Source organism: Otolemur garnettii, unplaced genomic scaffold (genome assembly GCF_000181295.1).
Source record: "Otolemur garnettii isolate 467f Iridium unplaced genomic scaffold, OtoGar3 scaffold00079, whole genome shotgun sequence".
In the NCBI taxonomy this organism is placed as follows: domain Eukaryota; kingdom Metazoa; phylum Chordata; class Mammalia; order Primates; family Galagidae; genus Otolemur; species Otolemur garnettii.
This window is the reverse complement of record NW_003852474.1, coordinates 5,181,044-5,207,368: the sequence shown is the minus strand read 5'-3', so window position 1 is coordinate 5,207,368 and position 26,325 is coordinate 5,181,044. Positions and strand designations below refer to the sequence as shown.

The 26,325-nt window shown below is 41.4% G+C and overlaps 1 protein-coding gene across 1 annotated transcript in view; it reads left to right on the top strand.

Moving 5' to 3' along the window:
- Nucleotides 1-25,908, top strand: part of SLC9A4 (solute carrier family 9 member A4) — a 54,681-nt gene extending 28,773 nt beyond the window's left edge. Inside the window, exons 5-12 of the mRNA XM_003794323.1 lie at nucleotides 4,863-5,065; nucleotides 5,646-5,732; nucleotides 8,428-8,498; nucleotides 10,230-10,391; nucleotides 16,597-16,693; nucleotides 21,525-21,653; nucleotides 22,426-22,513; nucleotides 25,553-25,908. Of these exons, the coding sequence (XP_003794371.1) occupies nucleotides 4,863-5,065; nucleotides 5,646-5,732; nucleotides 8,428-8,498; nucleotides 10,230-10,391; nucleotides 16,597-16,693; nucleotides 21,525-21,653; nucleotides 22,426-22,513; nucleotides 25,553-25,908 (1,193 nt within the window). The remainder of the gene's footprint in view (nucleotides 1-4,862; nucleotides 5,066-5,645; nucleotides 5,733-8,427; nucleotides 8,499-10,229; nucleotides 10,392-16,596; nucleotides 16,694-21,524; nucleotides 21,654-22,425; nucleotides 22,514-25,552) is intronic.
- Nucleotides 25,909-26,325: the final 417 nt, after the last annotated feature.

Here is a 26,325-nt window from a genome sequence, read left to right as displayed (position 1 = left end):
GGCTTGTCAAAAAACAATAATAACTACAACAACAACAACAAAATAGCTTGGCATTGTGGTGGGTGCCTGTAGTCCCACCTACTTGGGAGACTGAGGCAAGAGAATCACTTAAACCCAAGAGTTTGGGGTTGCTATGAGCTGTGATGCCAGGGACTCAGGGCGACATAGTGAGACTCTGTCTCAAACAACAACAACAAAAAACAAACAAACAAAAAATGAGTAGTGAGTGGATGCCAACTGGTTTTACTGGTTAGGGGAGTCTAGGCATCTTGCAGTGACCAGGACTGGTTTTTGTTTGCTCCCTCAATCAGCTCCAAGTAATTAGTGACTGATAAGATTCTGCACTAAAGCAAGCTGGAGCAAGGAGTAGTTTCTTCTTTTTTTTTTTTTTCTAATTAAAGATAGAACATTCACATCTACACATTTAAATATAACTCAGTAAATGTATCATTTGCTCTTCACTTCTTTGCCATCTTGCACCTTAAATCAGATATAGATTATGAACTGTGGGCATTTTATTTATGCTTTTGCTACAGGGCAAGTGAGATCTCATGAATTATATTCTACCTGTGACAAGAACTGTTAAAAAATGTTTCCTTAAATAGTACAGGTGGTTGTAATGGAGAATTGAGTGCTTGAGCCTCATGCTATAATATAGCAGACAAAACATAAAAACAGGAAATGAATCTTTATTTTATTATTAATTAGTAAAGGCAACCCTATCATGTAACTGGAATCAGAAATCTTAAAATGAGATCTCATGGCTGCACATTTCTCTTGTACATTTATATTTCAGGAACTAGAAAAGAATATTAAGCACTGAGCTACAAAATCTATGTTGCCTTTTGATTAGAAGCAATTCTATTTTTAAATGACTTTGACCAACATTTTCAAGCCAATTACTCAAAGAGAAATTAGAAGAAATGACTGAGAAATTATCTTGGAAATTTCAATTCCAAATTAATGTAGGATGAGTTATAGAATCTAGAGAAGAATAACAAGAATACAGAAATACTAAAATATGCATAATAGTAACTCAGAATATTCAACTCAGGGTCTCTTGGGGCCCTGGAAAGAAAAGAATTGAGGAAACTGTAATATAAGTTTATCATCTCAAATAAAAGCCTGATATTATTACTAATGAGCTATTTAATCTTAGACAGACATTTAATTACTCAAAATATTCTTCCTCAACCACAAAATGATGGATATGGACAAATTTCTTAGTTTCCTTTTAGTTCTAATGTCCTCCACCCCCCCCCACCCCCCCCACCCCCGCCCAGGAATCTGTAGGGGAATAGAGCTAGTACCAAGAGAAGTAACACCATTAGCACTTTAGCCCAACTAACAAGAAAAGAAACCATTCAGGAGACAATTGAGATTATAGACCTTTCAACATGCTGACTCTTAGTGACCATCCAGCCCAAACCCAAAGCTTATAGTTGAGAGAATTGATGGAATAGCCCCCAAGACAGGGACTGACTTGGCCAAGTCACAGTGATTGATGAAGCCACGTGTCAGAATCCAGTTCTACTCATGGCCTGTTCTCTTTCTTTCCTGGCTCATTGTAGCTAATACCCAAAGTGGTTCACACTCATGAAGACTTACAACACATAAGGCCCTGTTCTCTTATTGATTGATGATTGATTGAGACAGAGGCTCCCTCTGTTGCCCAGGCCAGAGTGCTGTGTCCTCAGTTTAGGTCACAGCAACCTCAAACTCTTGTGCTCCAGTGTTCCTCTTGCCTTAGCCCCCTGAGTAGCTGGTACTGCAGGCATGTGCCACCACACCCAGCTAATTTTTCTGTTTTTATTTATTTTTTAATTTTTTATTATGGGTTATTATGAAGATACATATGTGATTAGGTTACATTATTTGTGTTTATGAGAGTTCAAAATCTGGGAGGTAAGGGGATCACTTGTTTTAAAAAGATAATTTTTCTGTTTTTAGTAGAAGCGGGGGGGGTCTCAATTTGCTCAGGCTGGTCTCAAACTCTTGAGCTCAAGCAATCCTCCCACATCAGCCTCCCAGAGTGCTAGTAGAACAGCACAAGCCACCGTGCCTGACCTTTTAGTGATGATAAGTCTTCATATCCACCTTCTGAGGTAAATACTACTGTTATCTCCATTAAGCCAATCAACAGACCAAGGACATGAAACAATTAGGAACCTCGCCTGAGGTCACTTGACTGGTAGGTGGAGAAACCAGGACAAACAGAATAAAGTGACAAATTTTATATTTTGTTCTTTTACATAATTGATGTGCCTATTGTTAATGGGGGGAAAAAACCAAACCTGGGAAATAATTTAAAGATTATTATTAATTAATTATAATTAATTATTTAAATAATTTAAATAATTGTTCAGATCTGAACGTATGTGACCGGTCTCAAGAGGTGCTGAGAAAATGCCCTTCAGTGGCTGGGTTACAGTTTGGTTTTGTATAATACATTCATGGAGGCAGGAACTACACGGAAGGCCCCAAGTCAGCATGTGGAGGGCGTACGTTAGCTTGGCCCAAAAAGGAGGGACATCACACAAGCGGAGGGGAACTTGGCAGTTACGGGTGGGTTTAAAGATTCTTTGATTTGTTATTGGTTAACAAAATGAAGTTTTGTCTAAAGCAGTGGTTCTCAACCTTCCTAATGCTGTGACCCTTTAATATAGTTCCTCATATTGTGGTGACTCCCAGTCATAAAATTATTTCACAGCTACTTCATAACTGTGATTTTGCTTCTGTTAGGAACTGTAATGTAAATATATGACAGGCAGGATGGTCTTAGGTGACCCCTGAGAAAGGGTCGTTCCACCCCCAAAGGGGTCATGACCCACAGGTTGAGAACCCCTGGAAAGGCTTAGAAAGTTTTAACTTCAAGTAAGTATATCTGTTAATCAGAGACAAACCGGGGACATTTATGGAAACTCAAGTGCTCTATTAAGGAAATCAATGTCCTGCAGGTGTGGGTTAAGCTCTGCCTTGTGTAGCTACAGGCCTGATAATGATTTAATATCTATTGTTACAAAGAATATCACCAGCATGGAGGGGGCGTGTCTGACCTCACTTCCTACAGCCAGCAACTCAGCTTTAGGAACCCCCATTGAACCAGCTTGGGGGGCTCCAGATTTTATTTAGTTCACACTATTATCTGTGTGATTAGAAGTACCTGAGGATGTGCACAGCTATATTATACTAAGATGAAACCTCTTCTTTAATTACTCTTAGATGTGGGGAATAGACACTTGCCAGGAGTAACCTCTGCATGGGTAGTAGCTAAGTTGTGTGGGCTACTTGGGGATTGAAAATTCATGTGAGAGAAAACACCTTTGTGTTTTTATTTATTTATTTATTTTTGAGACAGAGTCTCAAGCTGTCGCCCTGGGTAGAGTGCTGTGGGGTCACAGCTCACAGCAACCTTAAACTCTTGGGTTTAAGCAATCCCCTTGCCTCAGCCTCTAGAGTAGCTGGGACTACGTGCACCGGCCACAATGCCCGGCTATTTTTTGGTTGCAGTTGTCACTGTTGTTTGGCAGGCCAGGGCTGGATTCGAACCAGCCAGCTCTGGTGTATGTGGCTGGCACCCTAGCCGCTGAGCTACAGGCACTGAGCCCAGCTTTGTGTTTTTCTCAAGCTCCCCTGCCCTTCACTTCCCATTTAAGAGTCCCACTGGCAGTAAGAAGCACTTCCCTGCCCCACCTTTACCACCTTCCTTCCTTGTTTGCATTGAACCTCAAAAAGTAGCCAACTATATAGGGTTTGCTCACCTTGCACTGAGAGGGACCCTCTCATTTTTAAATTACTTCTGTGGGATATCCAGTGAAAATATGAGATGATAAAAATGCATCTATCCCCCCAACAACATTCTTGCTTTGGCTAGTTTTAAAAGGCAGAGCAAAAATTATGAATACAGATTAGAAAATATATCCCTTACATTAAAAAAAAATCAAGATGTGTATTACTTTCAATGAGCAGGGACAAAGCGAGGGCCTTCAAGGGGGATAGGAGGAAAGCCTGGCCCACTGAGTAAGGAAGTCGGGAAGGGCCACAGAAACATTATGGGAACACTGTGACTCAATGGCCCAAGCACGTCCTGCACAAAATGCAGTTTCTGTATTTGGACATAGGGCGAACACAGCATACCACAAATGCTGCAAGTATTGGTAAAATCAGTAGCAGATTGGCACTCAGCCATTCTTACCCCCAAAGGAAGAGAATATAGGTCTGAGGTGTCAATGGCCAACAGAAAAGGATAAGGTGCCGGGAGATGCAGACAGGCCAATGAAAGAGTTACACAAACAATTTCAAAGGGAGAGAAAGAGGGTATTTATACCTTGACACTGCCTTTGTGGTGGGGTCTCTCTCTCCTCTCTCTCTAGAGAGACCCACTTCCATCTCTGTGGAAAGGCACTGAACTTCCTCTTTAACCAAATAAACCCTCTCTTTGCTATTCTAAAGCCTGTGCGATTTCCTTTTGCTTTCTATTTAACTGCTCACCTTGCTCCTGTTTTGCTTTTGATTCCTAGTCACTTTCACTTTCTAATCATGCTGTGCTGAGTAATGAAACCAGGTCAGCTGGGTTTGGGGAACCAGACCCCAACAGTAAGCATACAGACACACACAGAAACACATCACAATATACACTCTAGGAAGCTACCAGAAATGATTCCAATTTGAAGCAGTGTTACCTTACAACTAGCCACAAAGTGAAAATACATGAGGGACATTCTACGTGGGCTGGACGACCATGAGTGTTGCAGTTAGGAGTTTTGTTTGCAAGGGACGTGTGGATGCAACCCCGTTCACTGGCACTGTATCTCTGCGCATCTGTGAACCCGCTGCTCTAACACGCATTTTCCCCTTTCTAGGCGTGTTTGCTCTCTTCTATGTCAGTAACCAGTTTCGGACTTTCCCCTTCTCCATCAAGGACCAGTGCATAATTTTCTACAGTGGTGTTCGAGGAGCTGGAAGTTTTTCACTTGCATTTTTGCTTCCTCTGTCTCTCTTTCCTAGGAAGAAAATGTTTGTCACTGCTACTCTAGTAGTTATATATTTTACTACATTTATTCAGGTAAGTAAATTGTTTTTCCTATTTCAAGTAAATTCCTGCCATACAGTTAGAAAAAGAGAAATAAAAGAAAAGTTAGAAAAATAGAAATAAAAGCCCTTCATCTGATTTTCAGATCTGTGCTCAATAGACAAAATTCTTAGATATTTCTCGATCATCTTTGTGTTCACCCTTTATCTTCTAAAATCTATTGCCTTTTAATCAATTCAATGTATGAATCAAAATATTTCTGGGTAATAGGTGAATGATAGCCACTCTACTATGTATCTCTGAAAAAGTGTTGGATAGTGCAAGTTTTTGTGTCAGGGAAGTTAGCTCTTAATGAACTAATGAAAAGTTATTTTAAGGGATAAGACCAAATTCCTACATTCAAATACAGGCTATAATAACTATTTTACTGTAGCATGTAAAAGAATTAACTTCTAGAAAGAAAGAAAAGTAAATATGGGAGCACTTATGGAGTAGACACTAGTATAAAACAAATGCATACACATTGAATGTCTAATAGTTTTCTAATAGATTTGCCCTCTATAGTGACAATCTCACCACCACAAAACACTTCATTTTATTGTTTCTGATCTAGGGGATCACAATTGGCCCTCTGGTCAGGTACCTGGATGTTAAAAAGACCAACAAAAAAGAATCCATCAATGAAGAACTTCACATTCGTGTATGTTATCGCTTTGTCATACTAATATATTAATGAGATGTTTTGCATTTGTTGTCTTTGAGAACATGTGTCTATATCACCTGACTTAAAGCCCCTTTCCTCTTCAGCTCAACCAACAGTGACTATGATACTTTGTATGGCTGCTATTAGGATTTACCACAAATTTAGTGGTTTAAGACAAGACAGATTTATCTTACAGGGAGGGCAGAAGTTTGAAATGAGCTTCATGGGACTAAAATTAAGATGTTGTAGGACTACATTCTCTTCTGGACTTCTAGAAGCTCTAAGCAAGAATCTGTTTCCTTACCTTTCCAGACTTCTAGGGACTGCCTACATGCCTTGGCACGTGGCCCCTTCCATCTTCAGAGCCAGAAAGGGCTGCTCAGGTCTTTCTCATGCTGTATCACTCTGAGGGCGGTCCTCTGACTTCCTCTTCTACATTGAAAGATCTTTATGATTACATTGGGTGACATGGATAATTCCGACTATTCTCTCTATCTTAACCTCGACTGATTAGGCAAATCTAAGTCAATCTGCTATCTATATTATACCTGAGTGAGACTCCCGGTGTAATATCCAGAGGCATAATTCTTCATCTGTGAACCTGTAGGGCTTACAAGCTATCTGCTCTCAGAATGTATGGTAGGACAGTTGTAGGACAGCAGTTACAGATACTTTCTTTCAGAAATGGTAGAGGAAATGGAAAGAAAAGGGAAGTCATTGATTTTGAGTAAATTTTCATCCTTCCCTGGGGCAAGCTGTATTTAATTTCAAGTCCGGGGAATAATTCCCTGTAATTCTTTGTTCTACTTCATGGATTCCACCTTCTAAATAATACTTCCCTTTTCATAAAGGTAGTAGAGGCTTCCAGCTGAATGGTTTTATCAGCCAGCTCCTTGCTTTCTTTCATTTTATCCTCTCTCCGTTTTGGTCCAAGCTAGTGGTATTTCCATCAGGGTTCAACAATGAAGCAGAACTGGTAGGATATATATATATCCATTATATGTATCTGTGTAAATATATTATATATATGATATATGTATATATATGACATTTATATAACAATATATATACACACACAGCCATACAAAGAGAGGAAGAGAGATTTTAATAATATCCACAAAATACAATATCTAGTGTTTGATTGAATAACTGAGAACTTACCCAGCTAAGTTGATACCTCGTAAAACTACCACAGGGACTAAGATTCAGAATTACCCTACTTGCTTCTAAAACCATTGTTTCAGTGGAATATGGGGTCCTCTGCTCCTTCTGAGCTCTAACCAGGGAAGGGGTAAAGGCTGCTACTACTTCTGCAGAGGTGGTCTGCTGGCAGGTTTGGGTGAAAACATCCCACTCTGGCAAAGGTAAATATGAAGTTGAGCATGGTTTCTACCCATTTGTTTAAGCTCAGCACGATGAAGAGATGCTATTCTGTATGGATTTAAGGAATAGAAATGAGAATGAATGTATGAAAGGAGAGAGACTTCAGCTCAGTTAATACAAGAGCATGCTGACAATTGTGTTTTGATTGGCACACCCAAAGATGAAGTGGCTATGTCCTAGCTGTGATTGGGAACACTTGGAGTAGTTGCTTCAAAGGAGAGTCAAGCTTTGAGGTGATGATTGAAAAATTTTACATTGATTGTATCCCTGAGAGATTACAATCTAATATACTGAAGAAACTGAAAAAGTCTTACAAAGTCTGTCCTGAATTTTATGGTCAAGTTCACCTGAGGAAATTATGTAAATTTCATAAAACTAAAATAAAAAATTTTCAAGGCCATTTATACATATTTAACAGATGAGAACAGGGAATAACTGTTTTAAAATATATTATGCCTTAACCTGATTATATATTTTGTCTCTATTTTATCTTTTTGATTCATTATTTTGAGAAATTAGATAATATACCTAAGTCCATAGAACTTGGATATTTCACTCTTTTCTTTTTTCATTTTTCTTTTTTTTTGAAAAAAATTATCATTATTGGTAGAACACACTGAGTTAATTATTGAAGAATGAATTTAGTATTTGAATGTGTTTTTCCAAAAATATTTAGAATCCAGTATAAACTTCAGTGATTTCAAATTTAAATGTTTTGGAGGCTAATACATAATTATTTTGAACATTGTATTTTCCCCCTAAATTTCTATAAACAATTTTGGATTTAAAAACTGACTTGTATGATGAAGTATAAATACTTAGACTAAATGATCAGATAAAATAACAAGAAATGTAGGTATTTTGTTATATGTTATTATTATAATAGACTATCTATAGAATTATATTTTCAGAAACTGTATGATTAGATACTGGTGTGTTCTTTTCTTTTGCAATGAAATTAAAAGTAATAGTTGGTTATGAGGCTTTGCCTTCAGATGATTTTGGTAACAAGGCATTTCCTAGGTCATTGTAGAAAAGTATTATTCAAAGCAAATGCCACATGCCCTGTTTTTATTGCAAATTATGTGAATTATCAAGAAACTTATCTACAGAGTCTTTAAATCATGAAACTCAGTTGAATTACTATGAAAGGCATGACATATTTATTACATGAGCAGAGTGATGGAAAAGAGGATATGCTTCAGTCAATTAAAGCCACCTTTGTTTTCCAAAGAGTCTAAGCTTTCCTGCTGTGTCCTTCAATGTGAGCGTTTGACTCACTATCCTTTTCTTGTGTTGGGTTTGGCAGCTGATGGATCACTTAAAGGCTGGAATCGAAGATGTGTGTGGGCACTGGAGCCACTACCAAGTGAGAGACAAGTAAGGAGGCCTAGGGTTTCAGTCTCTAACAAAGGATGTTTGTGGCGTGGGGAACTGTCAACGGCTCCATTGGAAGCTGGGCAAAGAGAAAGAACCCAGAGAAAGGAGACCACTGAGAAAAAAGATGCGGCCATGCGGTCCAAGAAGCAGCTAGATGCCCTGGAACTTGGAGAGCGGATGCTGTGGCCATGGTTAGGTTGCTTCAGAAAGAACTAGTACAACTGATGGGTTGACATTCCCAATGATAAGAGCAGCTCAACCATGGAATGATCAGCTCCATGAGGCTGACAAGGGAATTTTAGGACTCATTAGGGACCCCGGGAAGGAATTCCTCCACTGTGGAGATCTCCAAGGCTCCTTCCCACATAATAATTCTTTAAATGTGACAGCCAGACTCCCTCTCCTTTTGCCCCCATTTCACGTTTCAGAGCAGATTCTCTTTCTGGATTTAGTCTCAGGCACAGGAGGAAGGATGTGGCTGGAGATGGAGTGTGTAGGTTGTCAGTGAGTGGCTGGGAGCTGGCTGAGGACTGGACTCTGAGATGCTCTCCCTCTCAGAGGTCAGGTTGAGAAAAGAAAGTGTGGGAGGAGGCTGAGAGGACGCAGTCAGGAGGGCAGGCAGAAAAGCAGTTGGGATTCGGAGGGCTCTGAGCTGCGACTCTGTACATTAGGAGACACAGAGCCACCAGGAGGCTACGGCAGTGGTAGCCTTCAGAGCAGAACAGGACACAGTCCAGGTGAGCCTGGTGAGAAGGCCAGAAAAGGCTGGAAGGCGGCCTGAGAAATAGGAACTGTGGCCTCTCATGCAGAAGGGCAGAATGCCAGAAGGCTGAGTGTGACCCCATCAGAGCAGTGGTAGGTCTGGTCTGAACCAAACAGACCCCCAAGTCCTCTTAGGCACTCACTAACCCTGGAGGGGACTAGCTGCTGCAGAGTCCTGACCCCCCAGTCTGGGAAATCAGTCTCCAGACAGCATGCCAGCAGCCCAGGAATTTATATTCCCTTCCAGAAAATAAAACTACTCTCTGAATGTAAAATGATTGGAAGTGATGAAAATTCCAACTGCAAACAAATGGCCGACTCGGAAGGCACCACGCGCACATGCGGAGCTCAGCCCACTGGGTCGCCCAAAGGTTCCTTACAATAGTCGGGGCCATCAGTGTCTCGCCTATTCAGAGGCTCCACCATTCATGCTGTTGGGACGTATGTGGGGTTTTTTATTTTTCTCCCCCTTAATTGGCAGGATTCAAAATGATCTGCAGCATAATGGGGCAAAACTACTGTAACTACCGGGCCATTTAAACTTATTGGGTTCTGGTTGAATAGGCCAGTATTACTGTAAGTGCAGCTGCCACTGTTAGGAGCTATTAGAATGGAACACTTGTTCAAAAGCCTCAGCCCCCTCCTTTCTTCCCTTACAATCGGAGCTGAGCTGGGCTGGGCCTCCCCCGCGCCTCCCTTACGCACAGTTTTTGCCCTGATTGCAGCTTGTCCCTTCCTTTTGTTGAGTTGATTTTCAATGTATGCAGGCCAGTAGGCTATTCTTTATTTTTTTTTTTAATGCATAAATACTATGAATTTTTTTAAAAGTATTCAAATGCTATGAATTCCAGGCACTGTCCCAATGTATTCTTTTTTAAGTTAAATAGTGAGTGGTTTAAGAAAAAAATGTGTACTTCCATAACACATATAGAAATTAAAGATTTCCAACATGTTGGTTTTCATTTTTAGGTTTAAGAAGTTTGATCATAGATACTTGAGGAAAATCCTAATCCGAAAGAATCTTCCAAAATCAAGCATTGTTTCTTTGTACAAGAAGCTGGAAATGAAGCAGGCCATTGAGATGGTAGAGACTGGGATCCTGAGCTCTACAGCTTTCTCTGTGCCCCAGCAGTAAGTCCTGTGTGCTCTGTGACCTAGTCATTCATCAGAATTCCAGCAGGCCTGAGTGCGTTGTTCCATTTAAAACTAATACTACCACATACACCTGAGCTGGCAGGTTCCAATCCATCCTGTGCGCGTCAAACAACAATGACGACTGCAACCAAAAAATAGCCAGGCGTTGTGGCAGGTGCCTGTAGTCCCAGCTACTTGGGAGGTGGAGGCAGGAGACTCACCTGAGCCCAGGAGTTGGAGGTTGCTATGAGCTGTGATGCCACAGCACTCTACCCAGGGCAACAGCTTGAGGCTCTGTCTCAAAAAAATAAAAAAATAAAACTAATACCAGGAATGAAGAGGCAGAAATAGGAGGAAGCAATCATGAAAAATATATAATCTAAATCTTGGCATTTTATGGCTTGACCTGGTTTCACCGGTCAAGGTTGAACATGTTTCTACGGGTTTCACCTCGTTTCTGAAAATTACTTTCTAGTAAAATTTGCCTGCTTGGAGTTTATGGTGCCTTCTTTGGGAGGGAGGGGCAAGGTAATGTATAGAACTACAACCTATTCCAAAAGACTTTCTCCTTTTCCTCCTGACTAGAGATCTCTCCCTTTACCCCCTGTTGGTGTCTTCCTCCTTTCCTACCCTTGTTTCCTCCCACAAGTCATTCCTCGTCCTCTTTTATGTGAGAGATGAGTTCCCCTTCACAGATGCTTACTTGGATTCGGGCATAAGTGATGGTAACAAGAGATGTGATAGTTGGTGGGCTATTTAATGTATGTTTTAATATTTGGGCATACGTGATGGTAGCAAGAGGTGTGATAGTTGGTGGACTATTTAAAGAGAAAGCTGTGTCTGTAATGCACTTATGGCAAATGTTTGATTGTGAGATTTACCTGGAGGTCATGTGAGAACAGCTTAGAATAGGAGCAAGGAGTTGAACAGAGGATCCCGGTGAGTTGGCATGGAGGGGGGGATAGGGAGGGTGTATACCAGTCTATAAATCCATCACTACAAGATGATTTTTAGGGAGACATGGTGTGTTTATTAGAACACCTGGTTACCAATTGTCCCAGCAGCTGACCAAATAATATTTTTTTTGTTTCATTTCTTTCTTTTTTTCTCCTTTTGACTTTTTTTAATGGACAAGTAATATTTGTACATATTCATAGAGTACATAGTGATGTTTTAATATATGTAATATGCAGTGGTTAGATCAGGGCAGTTAGCATACCCATCATCTCAAACATTTATTATTTATTTGTGTTGGGAAGGTTCAATATCCTCCTTTTAGGTATTTGAAACTTTGTAACATATTGTTGTTAACTCCAGTCTTCCTACAGTGGTACCTCACATTAAAGCTGTTTTTTTTAACTTTATATATATTTTTTATTAATTTTTACTTTTTTATTAATTTTTAATTAAAATCACAACTGCATAATACATTTATGGGGTACAGTGTAATAATCTGATATACAGTGTAGAAAGCTTAAATCAAACTAATAAACACAGCCATCATCTCACTGATTTTTTGTGGCAAGACATTTAAAATTTACTCTTAGTTATTTTGAAATACACCCTGACATTGTGCACATTAGGTGAGATCTCACCAAATGTCCTCCCTCCCCCCACCAATCGCCCTCCTCTCTTCCCCTCCCGTCTCCCACCTCACCCCTCCCCCTTGCTAGATATATTTCTGTTTTATCATTCATATGAGTATGTAAGTGTTTATATTTTGGTTTCATATTAGTACTGAGGACACTGGATACTTTTTTTTTTTTCCATTCTTGAGGTGCTGTAGTAAGAAGAATGTGTTCTAACTCCATCCAGGGTAACAAAAAAGATGTAAAATCTCCATCTTTTTATGGCTGAATATATTCCGTGATATACATATACCATAATTTGTTAATCTGTTCACTGGTTGATGAGTGTTTCTATGGTAAAACTGTTTTAACTCTGACATTTAGCAAGAGCTGCTTTAATGTCAAAAGAATTAATTCAGGCCCTGCACGGTAGCTCACACCTGTAATCCTAGCACTTTGGGAGTCTGAGGCAGGTGGATTGCCTGAGCTTATGAGTTCAGGACCAGCCTGAGCAAGAGCGAGACCTTGTCTCAAAAATATAGCCAGACACTGTGGTACACATCTGTAGTCCCAGCTACTCAGGAGGCTGAGGCAAGAGGATCACTTGAGCCCAAGAATTTGAGGTTGCAGTGAGCTATGACGCCATGATGCTCAACCCCAGGGCCACTGAGTGAGACTCTGATTCAAAGATGCTAATTTTCTTCCAAGAGTGGCTTATAAATTGGAAAAATTAATCACAACATATATTTAAAATGAGGAACACAGCTTCCCTCCATCCTGTTGTCTTCAGCAGGTAAAGACACTTGATCATGAGCTTCAGTTATATCCTCACATTGGAAAGCAAATTGAGAGAAGAGCTAAGAATAGGTGGCAATAAAATTGTCACTATTGCCTGAGTGTTATTTCTCAGATAACACCTTCGTCCTTTATCTGCTAATGAATCAGAAACACCCTGGCCTTTCTTACATGGCCTCCTCCACTAGCATCCTTGAGGACAGCTCAGTTACAAGCTTTCTGCCTTATTTCTCAGTGAGATCGTTTTTTGTGATTTGTTTGATTGTTTTGATTCTGCCCATTACATGGCTTTAAGGAAGCTTCTGATACTAAAATGGGGAAATGTTAACAAATCTATTAATATATTGCAATGCCCTGCTGAGCCATCGTGGAGCCCATGGCAGAGGAGGTCCCAAAGGAGACATCACAATTCCTGATCCTATTTTTATTTAAGATGCTGATATTTTATTCACTGATGATTTTTTTGTATTGCCATTTATTTTTCTTAAAAAAATGTATTAAAATCTTACTTATCTTAGTTACTGAGCTTTTGGGCACCCACCAACTTGCATTTTACACTATAAATCCAGTCCCATTTAGTAGATATCTACTATGTGCTTATGTGCCAAGCACTGTGAAGTGACACGGGCCTTGCCCTCAACACCATACTCTAGTAGGGTCCTGACACTCATATACAGGGTCATACAAACAAATGACCATCAAGCATAGCTCTCTATGCGGTCTCCTCCCATCTGCCCTTCCCACTGAAGGGTGAATTTCAGTTAATGTAGTGGAGGGGCCTGGACTGATTCAGGCAGTTTAGCCCATTAGAGACTTCCTCAATTTCTTTGCTTACTATTTATGTGAGCACTTGGTCTAGGAATGTAGGGCACTTATCTCAAATGAGAATCAGTCTATCAAGCAGTAAAGCATATTTTGAATTGCTGTATTCTATTGTCCCAGCTATAAGCAATTGCCCTGATTGCTGACCTGACCTCAAGGCAATATTTAAACCGGCTTTATTTGAAGGGGACTCACCAGTTGAGTCAATCATTTCTTTAAACTTAGATTCACGATTAGTAAGAGAGCTTACTTAGGTAAGAGATAAGTATTTTCTTCCTATACCCCAAATCAATTAGTTAACAGATGTGGAGAAGAGTTTTGTTTTGGGGTTTTTTGTTTTTTTTTTTTTGGTTTTTTTAGAAATACACTTTGAATCTCTGCAGGTTAGAATGAATAACAAAAAAATATTCTAATCAAAAGCTCAGTGATAGAATATTTAAGCTCACTCCTGGCTGCTCTCAAGCTTAGAAATAAAATATCCTAATGGAATAGGTTGGCACTATATAATCCTAGAAGAGATTTTTTTTTAATAGCTGATGTTTAATACAAGTTTAGCATTTAAATTGCACTTATTTGATCTCATCAGAAATCTGGAGGACGTCAAGCAAAAAGGAATTCCTCTCCTAAGATCAAAGCAGCTAATTTCTTAAAAAACAAACCTTCATACAATAATAGGAAGAAGAAGTGTGTACTCAGCTCACTTTTTATTATTCTGCATGAGATAACAACAAAATGCACATATACTTTTTTCTTTAGAAGTTTAAGCAATTGTTCTACAAAAGGTTTGGGTTTCCAAATTCTTTGACCTTCAGGAGAGCGCTACCACCAGCACTGTCTACAACACAGTGCCTGATGTTGATTCTATATAAGTCCTTTGCTTTTACCTACGTGTGAACCTTTAATTCAAATACTTTTAGGTTCATGGTTTCCCAGTTTGATTTCAGTAAACATGAATTACCATAGAACTTGTATTTTTGTAAAAAAAAATTTATTTGAAAAATTTGCCGATTTTCTCTGTTTCATTTAAATTTTAGTATTTGTGCTACTGAAGTAAGCACCACAGAACTTTCATAGAAGGTGATGGAGATTTCCTTTATGGATAATGGATGAGTGTTCCAATGACAAGAGTCTGTCAGTTAATAATTTGACTCCGTTGACATAGGAATTATTACCCATTCAGTTTTCTAAGGATTTTATCTTTCCCAGGCTTGCGATATGAGCATTTCAGGGATGATTTCACTAATTAAGTGGCATGAAGAAAACTCCAGGTATCACCTTGCACAAGTTAGTCCTGACTCTATGTCATTGTGTCGCTGTGGCTTCTCGATATATAACTCAGTGGGAGACAAGGCCTTTGGGATACGTGTAGTATTCATTGCAACCCACAGCCTAGATAGATTTTAATGAAGTCGGTCTTTCCCAAAGCAATCAATTATAAATGGAGAAGAGCGCCCAGTTAGATCTCCTGCTGTATTGAGTTTAACTTCCTTGTATCAATGATTTTTCCTATTTTGTTGTTTTATTATGAACACAGTAAATCGAACTATTTGACTAGCTATTATTTCTTCTTAGTAATATGTCATAACCACCATATTAAAAAAAAAGTGTTCAGATTGTAGGGGAGGGTGAAGACATTTAAATCAGAGGAAATTTTATTTGAAGGACATTTAAAGAGTTAGGTGGAAATGCTCTGATAATAGTATTTAGATTACCAAGGGTGGTAACTAAATGGCAATAAGAGAAGTTACATCTTCAGCTTTAAGATACAAAAGCTCTGATTTCAATAGGTTTATAGAAAGGGCATTTGTTACTCAACAGACAGCATTGCTAAATAAAGTTCTGGCATACTGTGATATCCAATGAACAAGTTCTTTAAAATCTTTCACCAACTGTATAATACTTTCAAAATGTCCTTGGCATTTATGGCTATATTGCTACTAATGTCTTGGAAAAAAATACATAAAAGTTGGCCTGAGTAATTATTTAAAACCAATAATTACTCATCTATGTGATCAATTATCTTAAGAATAAATGCAAGCAGATATCAAAGCCTTCAGTGCTCTTATGCATTCAAGAGACCTGCAGCCAGAAAAAACAAGCAAACCAAAAAGAACCCACAAGGTTTGCATGTGGTACCAACATATTAAGGAAGGTGACCACATTAAATTACCCTTAATTTTCTCTCTCTTTTTATGTTTTTATGTTCTACAGGGAAGATATATTATTCATGTAATAAAAAGGTATTAAAAATTACTGCCACTAGATTGTAATCAAATACGGTTGTCACATGAGAATTCTTCCCATAGCAATGTCATAGCTTTGAAATCCCAGAGGACAATTGTGTATTGACTGCTAACCTGGGCATGCATAACCTGGTTTTTTACCCCTTCTGGGGGCAGGAGGGTTCATGGTGTCCAATGTCGCAGGGCTGGGCTGACTCTGCAGTGTACATGGTCTAATTCCCTTTGCAGAATGTGATTCTAGTTTCTTAAATTATTCCTTACTAAAGATAAAATCTCTAAAGGTACCATTCCAAGATAAATGTACTCATGAAATTCAATACCCTGTCGGATCAGTGCAGCTCACAACGCGGTCTGCAGATGGTATTGGGCTGTAAACTGTTCATCACCTATCCCCAACTGAGTAACTTCATTTGTGTTTCATTGAATAGCAAAACATTTGGATTGCATCATAATGGTATTATTTTCTAATAATTTATTTTATTGTATTTTACAAATGTCAATTCATAACAGATTATAAAAAACAAACTAATTTGTTCATCACCACCTTAAAAAAAAAACATAGGCAAAGGGACAGTATTTTTAACACTTGAAGCCAAGACACGTATTCTGACATTTCAAATCAACTTACTAAAACAATAGGAAAAATGACGTAAAACAGGTTTCTGGAACTTAGGGTTTCTACTTTTACGACAGAAGGCTCATTGATATTTTTGTGGCAACTCTTGCCAAGATGTAGAATAATGCTTTCTTTTATTTATTGAATGATGTTTCCAGGGCGCAGAGAATACAAGGAATCAAAAGGCTTTCCCCTGAAGATGTGGAGTCCATGAGGGACATTCTGACACGCAACATGTACCAAGTTCGACAGAGGGTGTGTATGATCAATCTGCTTTGTCGCTATTGCCTGTCTTGGAAACATCCTACAGGAATCTGCTCTTGTTCCCATTGTCTTCTCTAAAGCAGCCTCTTGCTGAACACTGAAAGTTAATAGTCCTGTTTCTGAGCCAAATTGTCACCTGTGGCATAAAAAGAAATGCAAATCCAGTTGCCGTCCCTAGGGGGCAGGCTGCCCTAGCCCTGCAGCCTGGTGCTTTCCAGAGCAGCTGGCATAGAGCTGGTCCACTGCACAACAAACATGGTAGGTACCTGCACACTGACCACAGTGGAGCTGACTATATATAACAAATGTTAAAAAGCTGAGATGGCTTAGGTTAGAATATCACGACTATAGTGCTGAAAGCCTGAATAAAAAGAGACACCCTTGGTATACACTTTGGTTCAGTTCCCCAGGACAGTACGGATTGAAAATAAAATAGAATCTGTACTGTCCTGGGGAACTGAACCGAAGTGCATGCCAAGAACATTTTTCAGGGCAATTGATGAATTCTTCCGAAACTTTCATTTAGCCAAATTATATTTAAACTTGTGTTATCTAATTAGGAGTTTTTCCAGGTTTGATGATTTGATTGTCCATCCTAATTCTTGGGTATGATTATAAGCGAACTTACTGGGAGGATCTTTCAGAGTCTTAGTGGGACTAAAAAAACATCATGTACTTAAAGCTTCTCATTTTCAAATATGACACTCCCTGGTGTTCTAGTCATTAGAATTTGGTGTTCTCTCTCTCTCGTTTTCAAATAGAAGATACTTGGATTAGTGGCGTTGGTTATGTGACTTGTTCAAGCTCACGAAACAAATTCACGTTAGCAACATAGGTCTTTGGACCACCTACCCGGTGCTCTTTCCTTGATTCCAGATGTATCATCCAGTGAAAGTGAATGGTTTGGCTTCCCGTTGCAGAAAGGTCAATGATTAAGGCACAGATGTCATTGAAAGGGTCAGCCCCAGCTGAAGGACGATATAGGTCAGCATCAATCATAGCACGGCTTAGAGTAAAATTCCATGGCTCTCAAATCATTCCAAGTGAAACTGTTTCAGTAAGACTATCACATCCTGCCTGAGATAAATAGATAAGAACTTCCTGGTTTGAAGAATGTGGCTAGATCAGTGAGGGCCAGGGCCCCAGTGGTACCACGTACCTGGTATTCAGCTGTTTCTCCATGCTGATAAAGGTCAAATTTAGGGAAAGGTCTAGAAATTAAGACAGAGATCCTAGAACTCCAACCCAGTCTAAAATAAGGTCAACTGCTCATCTTTTTTTTCTTTCTTAGACTCAGGTTTTCCGATAGCCTCTTTTTAAATTTGTTCCATATGTCCTGTTGAATCAGCCTTCCAGAGTTCTCTCTTCTAAATTTTATGGTCTCTCTCATCCTTGTTGCCCCCGAATTTGAGTATGCAGGCCTGTTTTCATTTAAAGAGTTTGTTGCTTAGCACTGTGTGAATTAAATGGGGGGAAACATAATTAATGAACAGAAGGTTTATGTCAGCTACTTTGAGGTTCCTGTCCTTTCTGTCCTTGCTTCCTGACCATGCTTTAGAAAGGTCACAAGAGTCCTCTCTCCCACCATAGTTCTTTTGTTCTCTTGAAAGAAAAATCACTCGAAAATGCAACTCAGGACAAATATACATCCTCCTGTTTCTAGTGGACAATCTACATTTTTGAAGAATGTCAAAAGGGGTGTGTGTCAGCCATCTAGGGCATTTTAGCTTGGGAGGCAGGTGCAGGCCTGGGACTGGGGGCGTATCTCACTGTCCATGTCTAGGAAGAAGCCTGCCTTGAGCATCAGGAGTCACTTCAGGGCAGGGCAGGATGAGTGTAGGGCTTGACTCTAGTGATTTTATTTTATTTTTTTAATTTTTATTTTATTTTATTTATATATTTATTTTGAGACAGAGTCTCACTATGTTGCCCTTAGGAGAGTGTCACAGCTCACAGCAACCTCAAATTCTTGGTTTTAAGTGATTCTCTGCCTCAGCCTCCCAAGTAGCTGGGACTACAGGTGCCCGCCACAATGCCTGGCTATTTTTTGCTGTTCTTGTTGTTGTCATTGTTGTTTAGCAGGCTAGGCTGGTTTTGAATCCACCAGCCCTGGTGCATGTGGCCAGTGCCCTAACCACTAAGTGATGGCCTCCGAGCCATAGTGATTTTAATGCAGGGTTGATCCAAAACTAAACTGGGATCCCTGGGTCTACTGCCCCTGGGGTGACTCCAGCTCCTCCTGTTTGAAGTCCTGCCCAGGACAGGATTCTAACCCATCCAGGACAGAATCTTCACATGTGGGGAGGTTGAAGGACTGACCTCTGGAGGTTCCCAAAGGGACAGCCACAAAGGAAGCTTTCTAGAACACAGTGGGGACTGAGAAACACTTTCTAGACTTAGAAGAAACTGCCCCAGTCCAGACTCCCAGAATAGGTCACAGATTGATGGACATTTGCTGGGATGGCCTTAAGTGATCAAATCACTCTAGGAATTTCTACCTAATTTCAAAGGAGGAAAGCCATTTATTCAATTTAAATTTCTTTCAGCAAGCAGGTAATGAAAATGTAGACTGGGCTGTGCATCAGGAACATGGTACTGAGTAGGGCAGAGTTCCTACTCTGGTAGCACCCAAGGTGCAGTAGGAAATGCAAACTTCAAGCAATAACAACCCTCTTTCACTAAAAGGGCAGAAATGGAAGGAGAAAAGGGAAAGATTTGCATACATATCACAGGCTTAGAATCTTCTATGCTCCCTGCAAGCAGGCAAAAATAGAGAAGCACTTGAGTTATGGGATGGGAGGTGAAACAGAAGACTAATATCCAACTGTTCCTTGAAGTACAGCCCAACGCCCCAAGTCTGGGTGTAGGAAATTCCTGCATGCACACATAGATATAAGCACACAAACATACACACATGCTGGATTTAGTTTTGCATAACATCAACACTGATAGAAAACTGTAAAAGTTTATCTCTGTATTCTTGATTCTTACCTGTCACATCCTTTCTGCGATAGTGTTGTACTATCCTTTTTAATATTGTAGTGCATAAAATGCACTTAGTTTAAGGTCTGTCGACAATGATGATAGACAAGAATCCGTATTTCAAACTGTCATCAAAATTCAATTTACGGGGCCAAATTCCTGTGAGATCAGTTCATTTGTGGGAAGTGGATTGATGAAGAGCCCTTCTTAGGCAAAGTTCAAAGTCATCTTTGCTGCATCCTCGTTGCTCCCGTGGCCTTCAGCTATGGCTTCTTTCTGGAACTGCTCTTAGACCATTGTGTATTTCATGAGGATTCATTTAGTTAATAGAGCGTGACATTCAGGAACATATACACTAAGACATAAACAGTAAGCTGGAAGCCACTGAATCCAACGGGAACACAGTTGTCAACGATTCCTTGACCACGTATAGATCAAGAGAGGGTCCACTCTAAATCCATAGATTAAGTATTAATAAAGCTTGAACTCTTTGTATTTCTGAGATGAAAATCAACAGAAATAGAAGCATTAGTATTTTTCTTTTCTTGTGCGTGGCTCATCTCGTGATACCCCTTGGCATCAGTGCACCCCACCTAAGAGATATGGGACCTGGAGGATGGAGTCTTTGCTCCTTGCAGGTTGCTCCCTGCCTGGCCCCAGGCCCTCCCTGCTCCTCCACGGTCACCTCTTACTACACTGTAAATAAAATACATAGTTGGTCTTCCTGTGGTCACACACATTCCTGGCTCATTTGCAGTGGCTCCTCATATAGTCCCGTGTTAGTTACAGATCATGTCTTAGCTCTTGTGCTACCTCTTACTGGAATTTACTCCCAAGACCTCTCTTGTAAGACTCTGCTCAGTACAACAAGCCTTTCCCATCCAAGACAGGAAGAAGCACCCTTTGTCTATTCTCTGATGATCCCAGCCTCCAATCACTTGCCTGAGCAAATAACCTGACATCTTTATTTGGTTGATTTCCCCAGGAGACTGAAAGCCTTTTTTTTTTCCTTTCTCCACCCACCTCAATCACAGGCCTGGGTAAGGTGAAGATATAATACTTTATTCACTAACACAGCCCAAGGGAATGTAGGCGTGTTGTCCAGGGACTCTGGCAGGGGATTCTCCCAGTCTCCCAGTTCCAGAACAGCCAGCATTTTGAAGACTGGAATTCTAGTTTATTCCTTTTTCAATCTTGTGCCTGCCACAGCACCTGGCACACAGAGCATTTGCTCTGTCTCATTCAAGCTTAGCTGCACTGACTGTCCCTGTCAGAGCATCCATCAGTGGGAAGAGGCAGCACCCGCAACTCCTCTGCCATCCCCCAGCAGGACTTTGTGGTTTATTAGAGTACACAGTGTGCCACCTGCTGACCCCGGGGAAGTAGGGCACTCACTGCCAAACCTCAGAGTGAGCAGCAAGGGGAAAAGAAATTCCAGGTAAGCACTTTGCCTTCTGTCTGAGGGCTGACCCATGTCAGCCTACCGTCCATGACAGGTTTTCACTGGCCTGGGATAAGGACAAGGAAGATATTTTCTAAAGCTAAATTGATTCAATTTGAAGAGCTGTCTTATTAGATCCAAACGCTAGGAACCACTGGCCTGGCATAAAAAATACAACCTGGGCAAGAAGTGTGTGTATGGGGTGGGCCAAGTCTGTGGGTCCCTTCGGGGGACGGCTGCAAGGATAACAGAGCAGAAGGCGCAGCCTCCAGCCACAGCCACAGCGCTGCCCTGAGAGCGGGGAACTCCAGGGTGCCGCCCGCTCCAGCAGTCTTAGCTTCGGGATGTTTCCACAGCTGGGGCAGCCCTTCCGTATGTGACATTCCGTTCTCTCCACAGACCCCGTCCTACAACAAATACAACCTCAAACCCCAAACAAGTGAGAAGCAGGCTAAAGAGATCCTGATCCGCCGCCAGAACACGTTCCGGGAGAGCAGGAAAGGCCACAGCCTGCCCTGGGGAAAGCCGGTATGCCGGGGACCTTCCTTCAGTGTGCGGAGGGGTATCACCTGGGCTTGAGCCCGTCCAGGTAAAATAGGGTCTCCTCAGGAGAATGACCATCCATATTTAAACAAATAAAACGCTCCCTTGTTGCCAGAGAGGTATAAAAGCGAGAGGGTGGGATGCCAAGACACCTGCCTCCCTGGGCCCAGGGCAGTAGGTCCCCCGAGGCACTGGCTCCTGGGGCACCACCCTTAGGGTGAGTCAGTGATGGCTGGCCACTGGCATGTTAGCCTCCCCCTAGTCTCAGGGGGACTACAGGAGTAGCTCTGAGAGGTTGACATTGGTCTCTCTTCTGGCTGGGCCTGATAGCTCACACCTGCAATCCTAACACTCTGAGAGGCTGAGACAGGTGTATTGCTTGAGCTCATGGGTTCGAGACAAGTCTGAGCAAGAGTGAGACCCTGTCTCATAAAAATAGAGGATCATTTGAGTCCAGGAGTTTGAGGTTGCGGCGAGCTATGACGCCACAGCGCTCTACTAAGGGCAACAAAGTGAGACTCTGTCTCAAAAAAAAAAAAAAATAAAAACACAAAGTAATGGTCCATCTTCTGATGACAAGGAAAGGAAATCCATGTGGAAGACAGACGTGTTCTGCTTTCCTGAAACAAAAGTACCTGAAAGCCAGTAACCCAGACAAGATGCCGCCCTGTAGATCTGCTCTCTCACTTTGTTCGCTACATGAAGCTCTTAATTGCAGGAGCTCATTCTGCTTTTTATTTCTGCTTGCTACTTACAGGCTGGCACCAAAAATATCCGTTACCTCTCCTTTCCCTACGGCCATCCTCAGTCTGCAGGAGGAGACTCCGGGGCTGCTGAATTCACAGGTACTGGCATTCTCTTCCTGCAGAGGCAGATGACCATCTGTAAATGCTTGGGGGTTTGTGGGCCAAGAGGCAAAATCAGTAACATCATGTAGGTTACTCACATGCAGAGAAAAGGAAGAAAACAACTTCTTTCATGGGTGAAATTCAGAGTTTTATTTGCAGACAGTGAAATTTGAATTTTGTATAATTTTTGCTTATCATAAAATATTATCTTCCTTTAATTTGTCTCAGCCTATAATCCTAGCTCTCTGGGAAGCTGAGATAGGTGGATTAACTTAAAAATGTACTGGACATTTGTAGTTCACAGGCCATATGGAGGCAGCAGGCCAGATAGGGCCCACAGGTCATGATTTGCCAACCCCTGTCTTGAAGAAATACAATGAAAGGGGCACTTCACTGAAGTTGTGGTAATCGCCCACAGTTTAAAAATGAGCAGAATGCTCTACAGTTGATTAGATTTTACTAAAACGATGCCATCAAATTTACTGATTTCTGAGAAGAAAAAGTAATGATGTGGCACTTGTGTTTCCACTTCTCCTTCAAATGTTTTAAAGAATTGTGATCATGATCAGAGTGAGACTGAGATAGTCTTCAGTATGTATCAAGGCACCATTGATTATGGGAATCCATTCTGTCTTCAAACCCGAAGTCTTTCTGCATCAGAAGGTCAGACAATGACCAGAGGGGCTCCATGGGGTATTAAGGAGGGTCTCGTCCTGCAGGCAGTCCACGGCTGTCCAGCCTGAGACTGGGAGAACACGTCCCTTCCTTGCTCTCCCCTGGCCCTCCTGGGTCAGGACTCCTCTTGCTCTGAATGTCTGAGGGCTCCACCCTAGTTTGGGGGCCCGCACATGCTTTTCCCAGACTTTGGAGCTGACGTGGTGTTATAATTAAGAGATCTCTCCTCAAAACCCCATCTATGCCCTGAGCTGCTTAAAATCCATGTGGCTTGGGGGAGATGAGGAGGCTCTGGGGTTGAATGGTGGTGAAGACGACACAGCTATGTGAAGGCACTTCATGCCACTGAACTGCAGTTCCGTAAACAGAGCTACAATGGCCAACTTTGTGTTGTATATATTTTACTATAATGAAACAAAAAAGTGGAGGGTTGTGGGGAGGAGAGTTGTATGCTAGGTCTAGGTCTCTAAGCAGCGTGTCAGGCTCTGCCCTGCCTGCAGCAGAAGAACTTTCCGTATTTCTCCTTTCTCCCCAGGGTGCCCAGGTCCAGAAGCTCAGCCTCTTAGGTAGGAGGTAGGAGAATAGATAATGAGATTTTGCTGGGCACCGTCCCTGGAACCACACTGCCTGGGTGTTCAGGTGGGGAAGGGTTGTACAAAGAAGGACAAAGCACATCCCCACCCTTCCTCCTGCGTTCCCTCTTTCTGGCCACCTTCTCCCTCACAGTTTGGGCAGATTTAATTGAGTAAAATCTTGAAAGTCACATGCCCAAGCCCCTCCCTAGTGCTTGGATCCCATCTTACCATAATCCAGAAAGTGGTCAGGAAACCGGCTAGAGCGCATGCTCCATAGGAATGGCCCAACTGAGAGAAAGGACAGGGCTTGGAGGCAGAAGCCACCAGCCATTGTTTTCTTAGATTGAGCTTAGAGCACTAGAGGATCTGGAAGGACTCTGGTCCCAGCCCCACCACAGAGCAGAGATTCTAGGGAAGTCATGGGAAAAAATGGACAAGTGTACTGAATAATGTTTTCTTTATTAAAAGTAGTTAATCCCCACCCTCTACCCCCACTGCACCTTCCAAGCTTCTCAGGATAATTGGGTCACATTTTGGATAAACTTTCTTCAACAAGATATTTTAAGATTTTTTGATATCCCACATTCTGAACACTTTTTGTCACATGTAAACCTTTGGGTGCATTAGTTCTACTGGTGGGCTTTTGTTTTTGTTTTTTGTAGGAGGGAGTAGAGGTTGGAAGAAGGACCATGGATTTCAGATGTAAATATAAAAGTCTGAAAATTCCTAAACTCTCAGGAGACTAATTAAAGGGAAAACAAATTTGTTAATACTTCAAGAAAATGAGAATCAATGAGATATGTAGAATATATTCCTTTGAAGATGTCTGAACATTGATGTAGGGAAAAGGCAAGGCCTTAGGCATGGGTTGGGGGTTAGGAAGATGCTTGGGAGTGAGTGCTGCATAGACACCTGATGGCTTCTCCTCTCAAGATGTGCCCCAGCCCACCTGTGCATAGTGGATGTAAAGGGGAAGGATTCTCAGCAGGACAGGCTCTGCTCTAGCTCCACTCCTGTCTCCACCAGCTGTGTGATGACACTGAATGTCACTTAACCTTGTGAAACCTCAGTCACTTTACTTATGAAATGAGGGTCACAATTTTACTCATCTCAAAGGGCCATTACAAGGATTGGCCTTCGGATACATAAACCGATGATCACGGTGACTGCCACATAATAAGTACTCAATGAATGGACGTTCGTTCCTGTCATGATCATCAGCATCAGGGCCAGCCACTGTTCACTGGCTCACCCCTTTGAAAGGAAAGCACCCAGTCATTCCCTGGCCTCTGCTGTGGTTCCTTTGTGTCCCCATTTCTCCAAGACTGGCTTTTTCAAAGTCAAAGAAATGAAACTCAGATGTAATGCTTTCTGGCAACCACTTATTTAAAAACAAAGATATAACCATCCCTGTGTATATTTATTTGGCTGTGCCATGCCACCTTCCATTTACCATTTGGCTTTGGACAAGGCAATGCACATTGGCTCCCTATGGTCTACGTCCATGGCCAACTGGTCTGATTTTACCCACCTGGGAAAAACTGGCTGGATCCACAATTTTCCATGCATTTCTATTTATTTATAACATTGCACGTACAGCTTCTGTGCTCCCATCTGCTCCGGGTAGTAACTTTGAAAAGGGAAGTTCATGCTGATAAGCAAAGTCGAGTGTAAGTCCTCAGAGGAAGGGCTTTGCTTCACTCTCAGTTCTTGTCATCTAGAGATTAAGTCTTGACTCTGATCTTAAGTCTTGTTTTTTGCCCTTCTTATCATGATGTTTTCCTAGATGACGATAGCAGTGATCCAGGACTTCCGTTCATCAAGTTTAGCACACCCTCTCAGACAGGATCACTTCAGAAAAGACGGCGGATGCAAGAGGCGATCCCGATGAAGAGCCTACACGGAGGAGGGAAGGCATTCAACTCTGGTTATCAAAGAAATGCGAGCCAAGAAGGGGCTGTGGGAGGAGGCAGGAGGGCAGCTTCAAGGCCCAAACCACTGTTTCACGTGGTGGATGAGGAGTATGAATCCGGAGGGGAGAGTGAGCAAGAGTCCCTAGCAGCTGGGTCCAGATGGACAGCAGACCGCGGAGACAGCAGGGAACACGACAAGTCCCACAGTCCTTTGCTCCAAAGGAAATAGTGTTATTGTTTCTGGGTTTTTCAAGAGTCTATTTCCCTGTGATGGTGAAAGGAGGATTTTTGAAGTTCAGAACAGAGCTGCTGAGTTTGCTTTTCTGGAGCTATTAGCTATGTTATCTACAGAGGCAGGAAATTTTTTCTGAAGACTGGGAGCAGACTCCCAGGCGGTGCCATGTTCTTAGCGGACGTAACTTTGCAGATGAATAATTGTGAGTGAGAGACGCCATTCACCCCAGGAATTAGTCACTAAGATTCCTAAGAACTTTCTATCTAGAATGATCCATGCCATATATTTTAACACAAGTGTGGTTGATCAGTAATTTACATTAATTATGTGCATGTGCAACTTGCAATCCAAGTAGAACCAGAAGGGGCCTTTGAAGCTCCCCCAGCTCAGCCCCTTGAGTTTACTGACAAG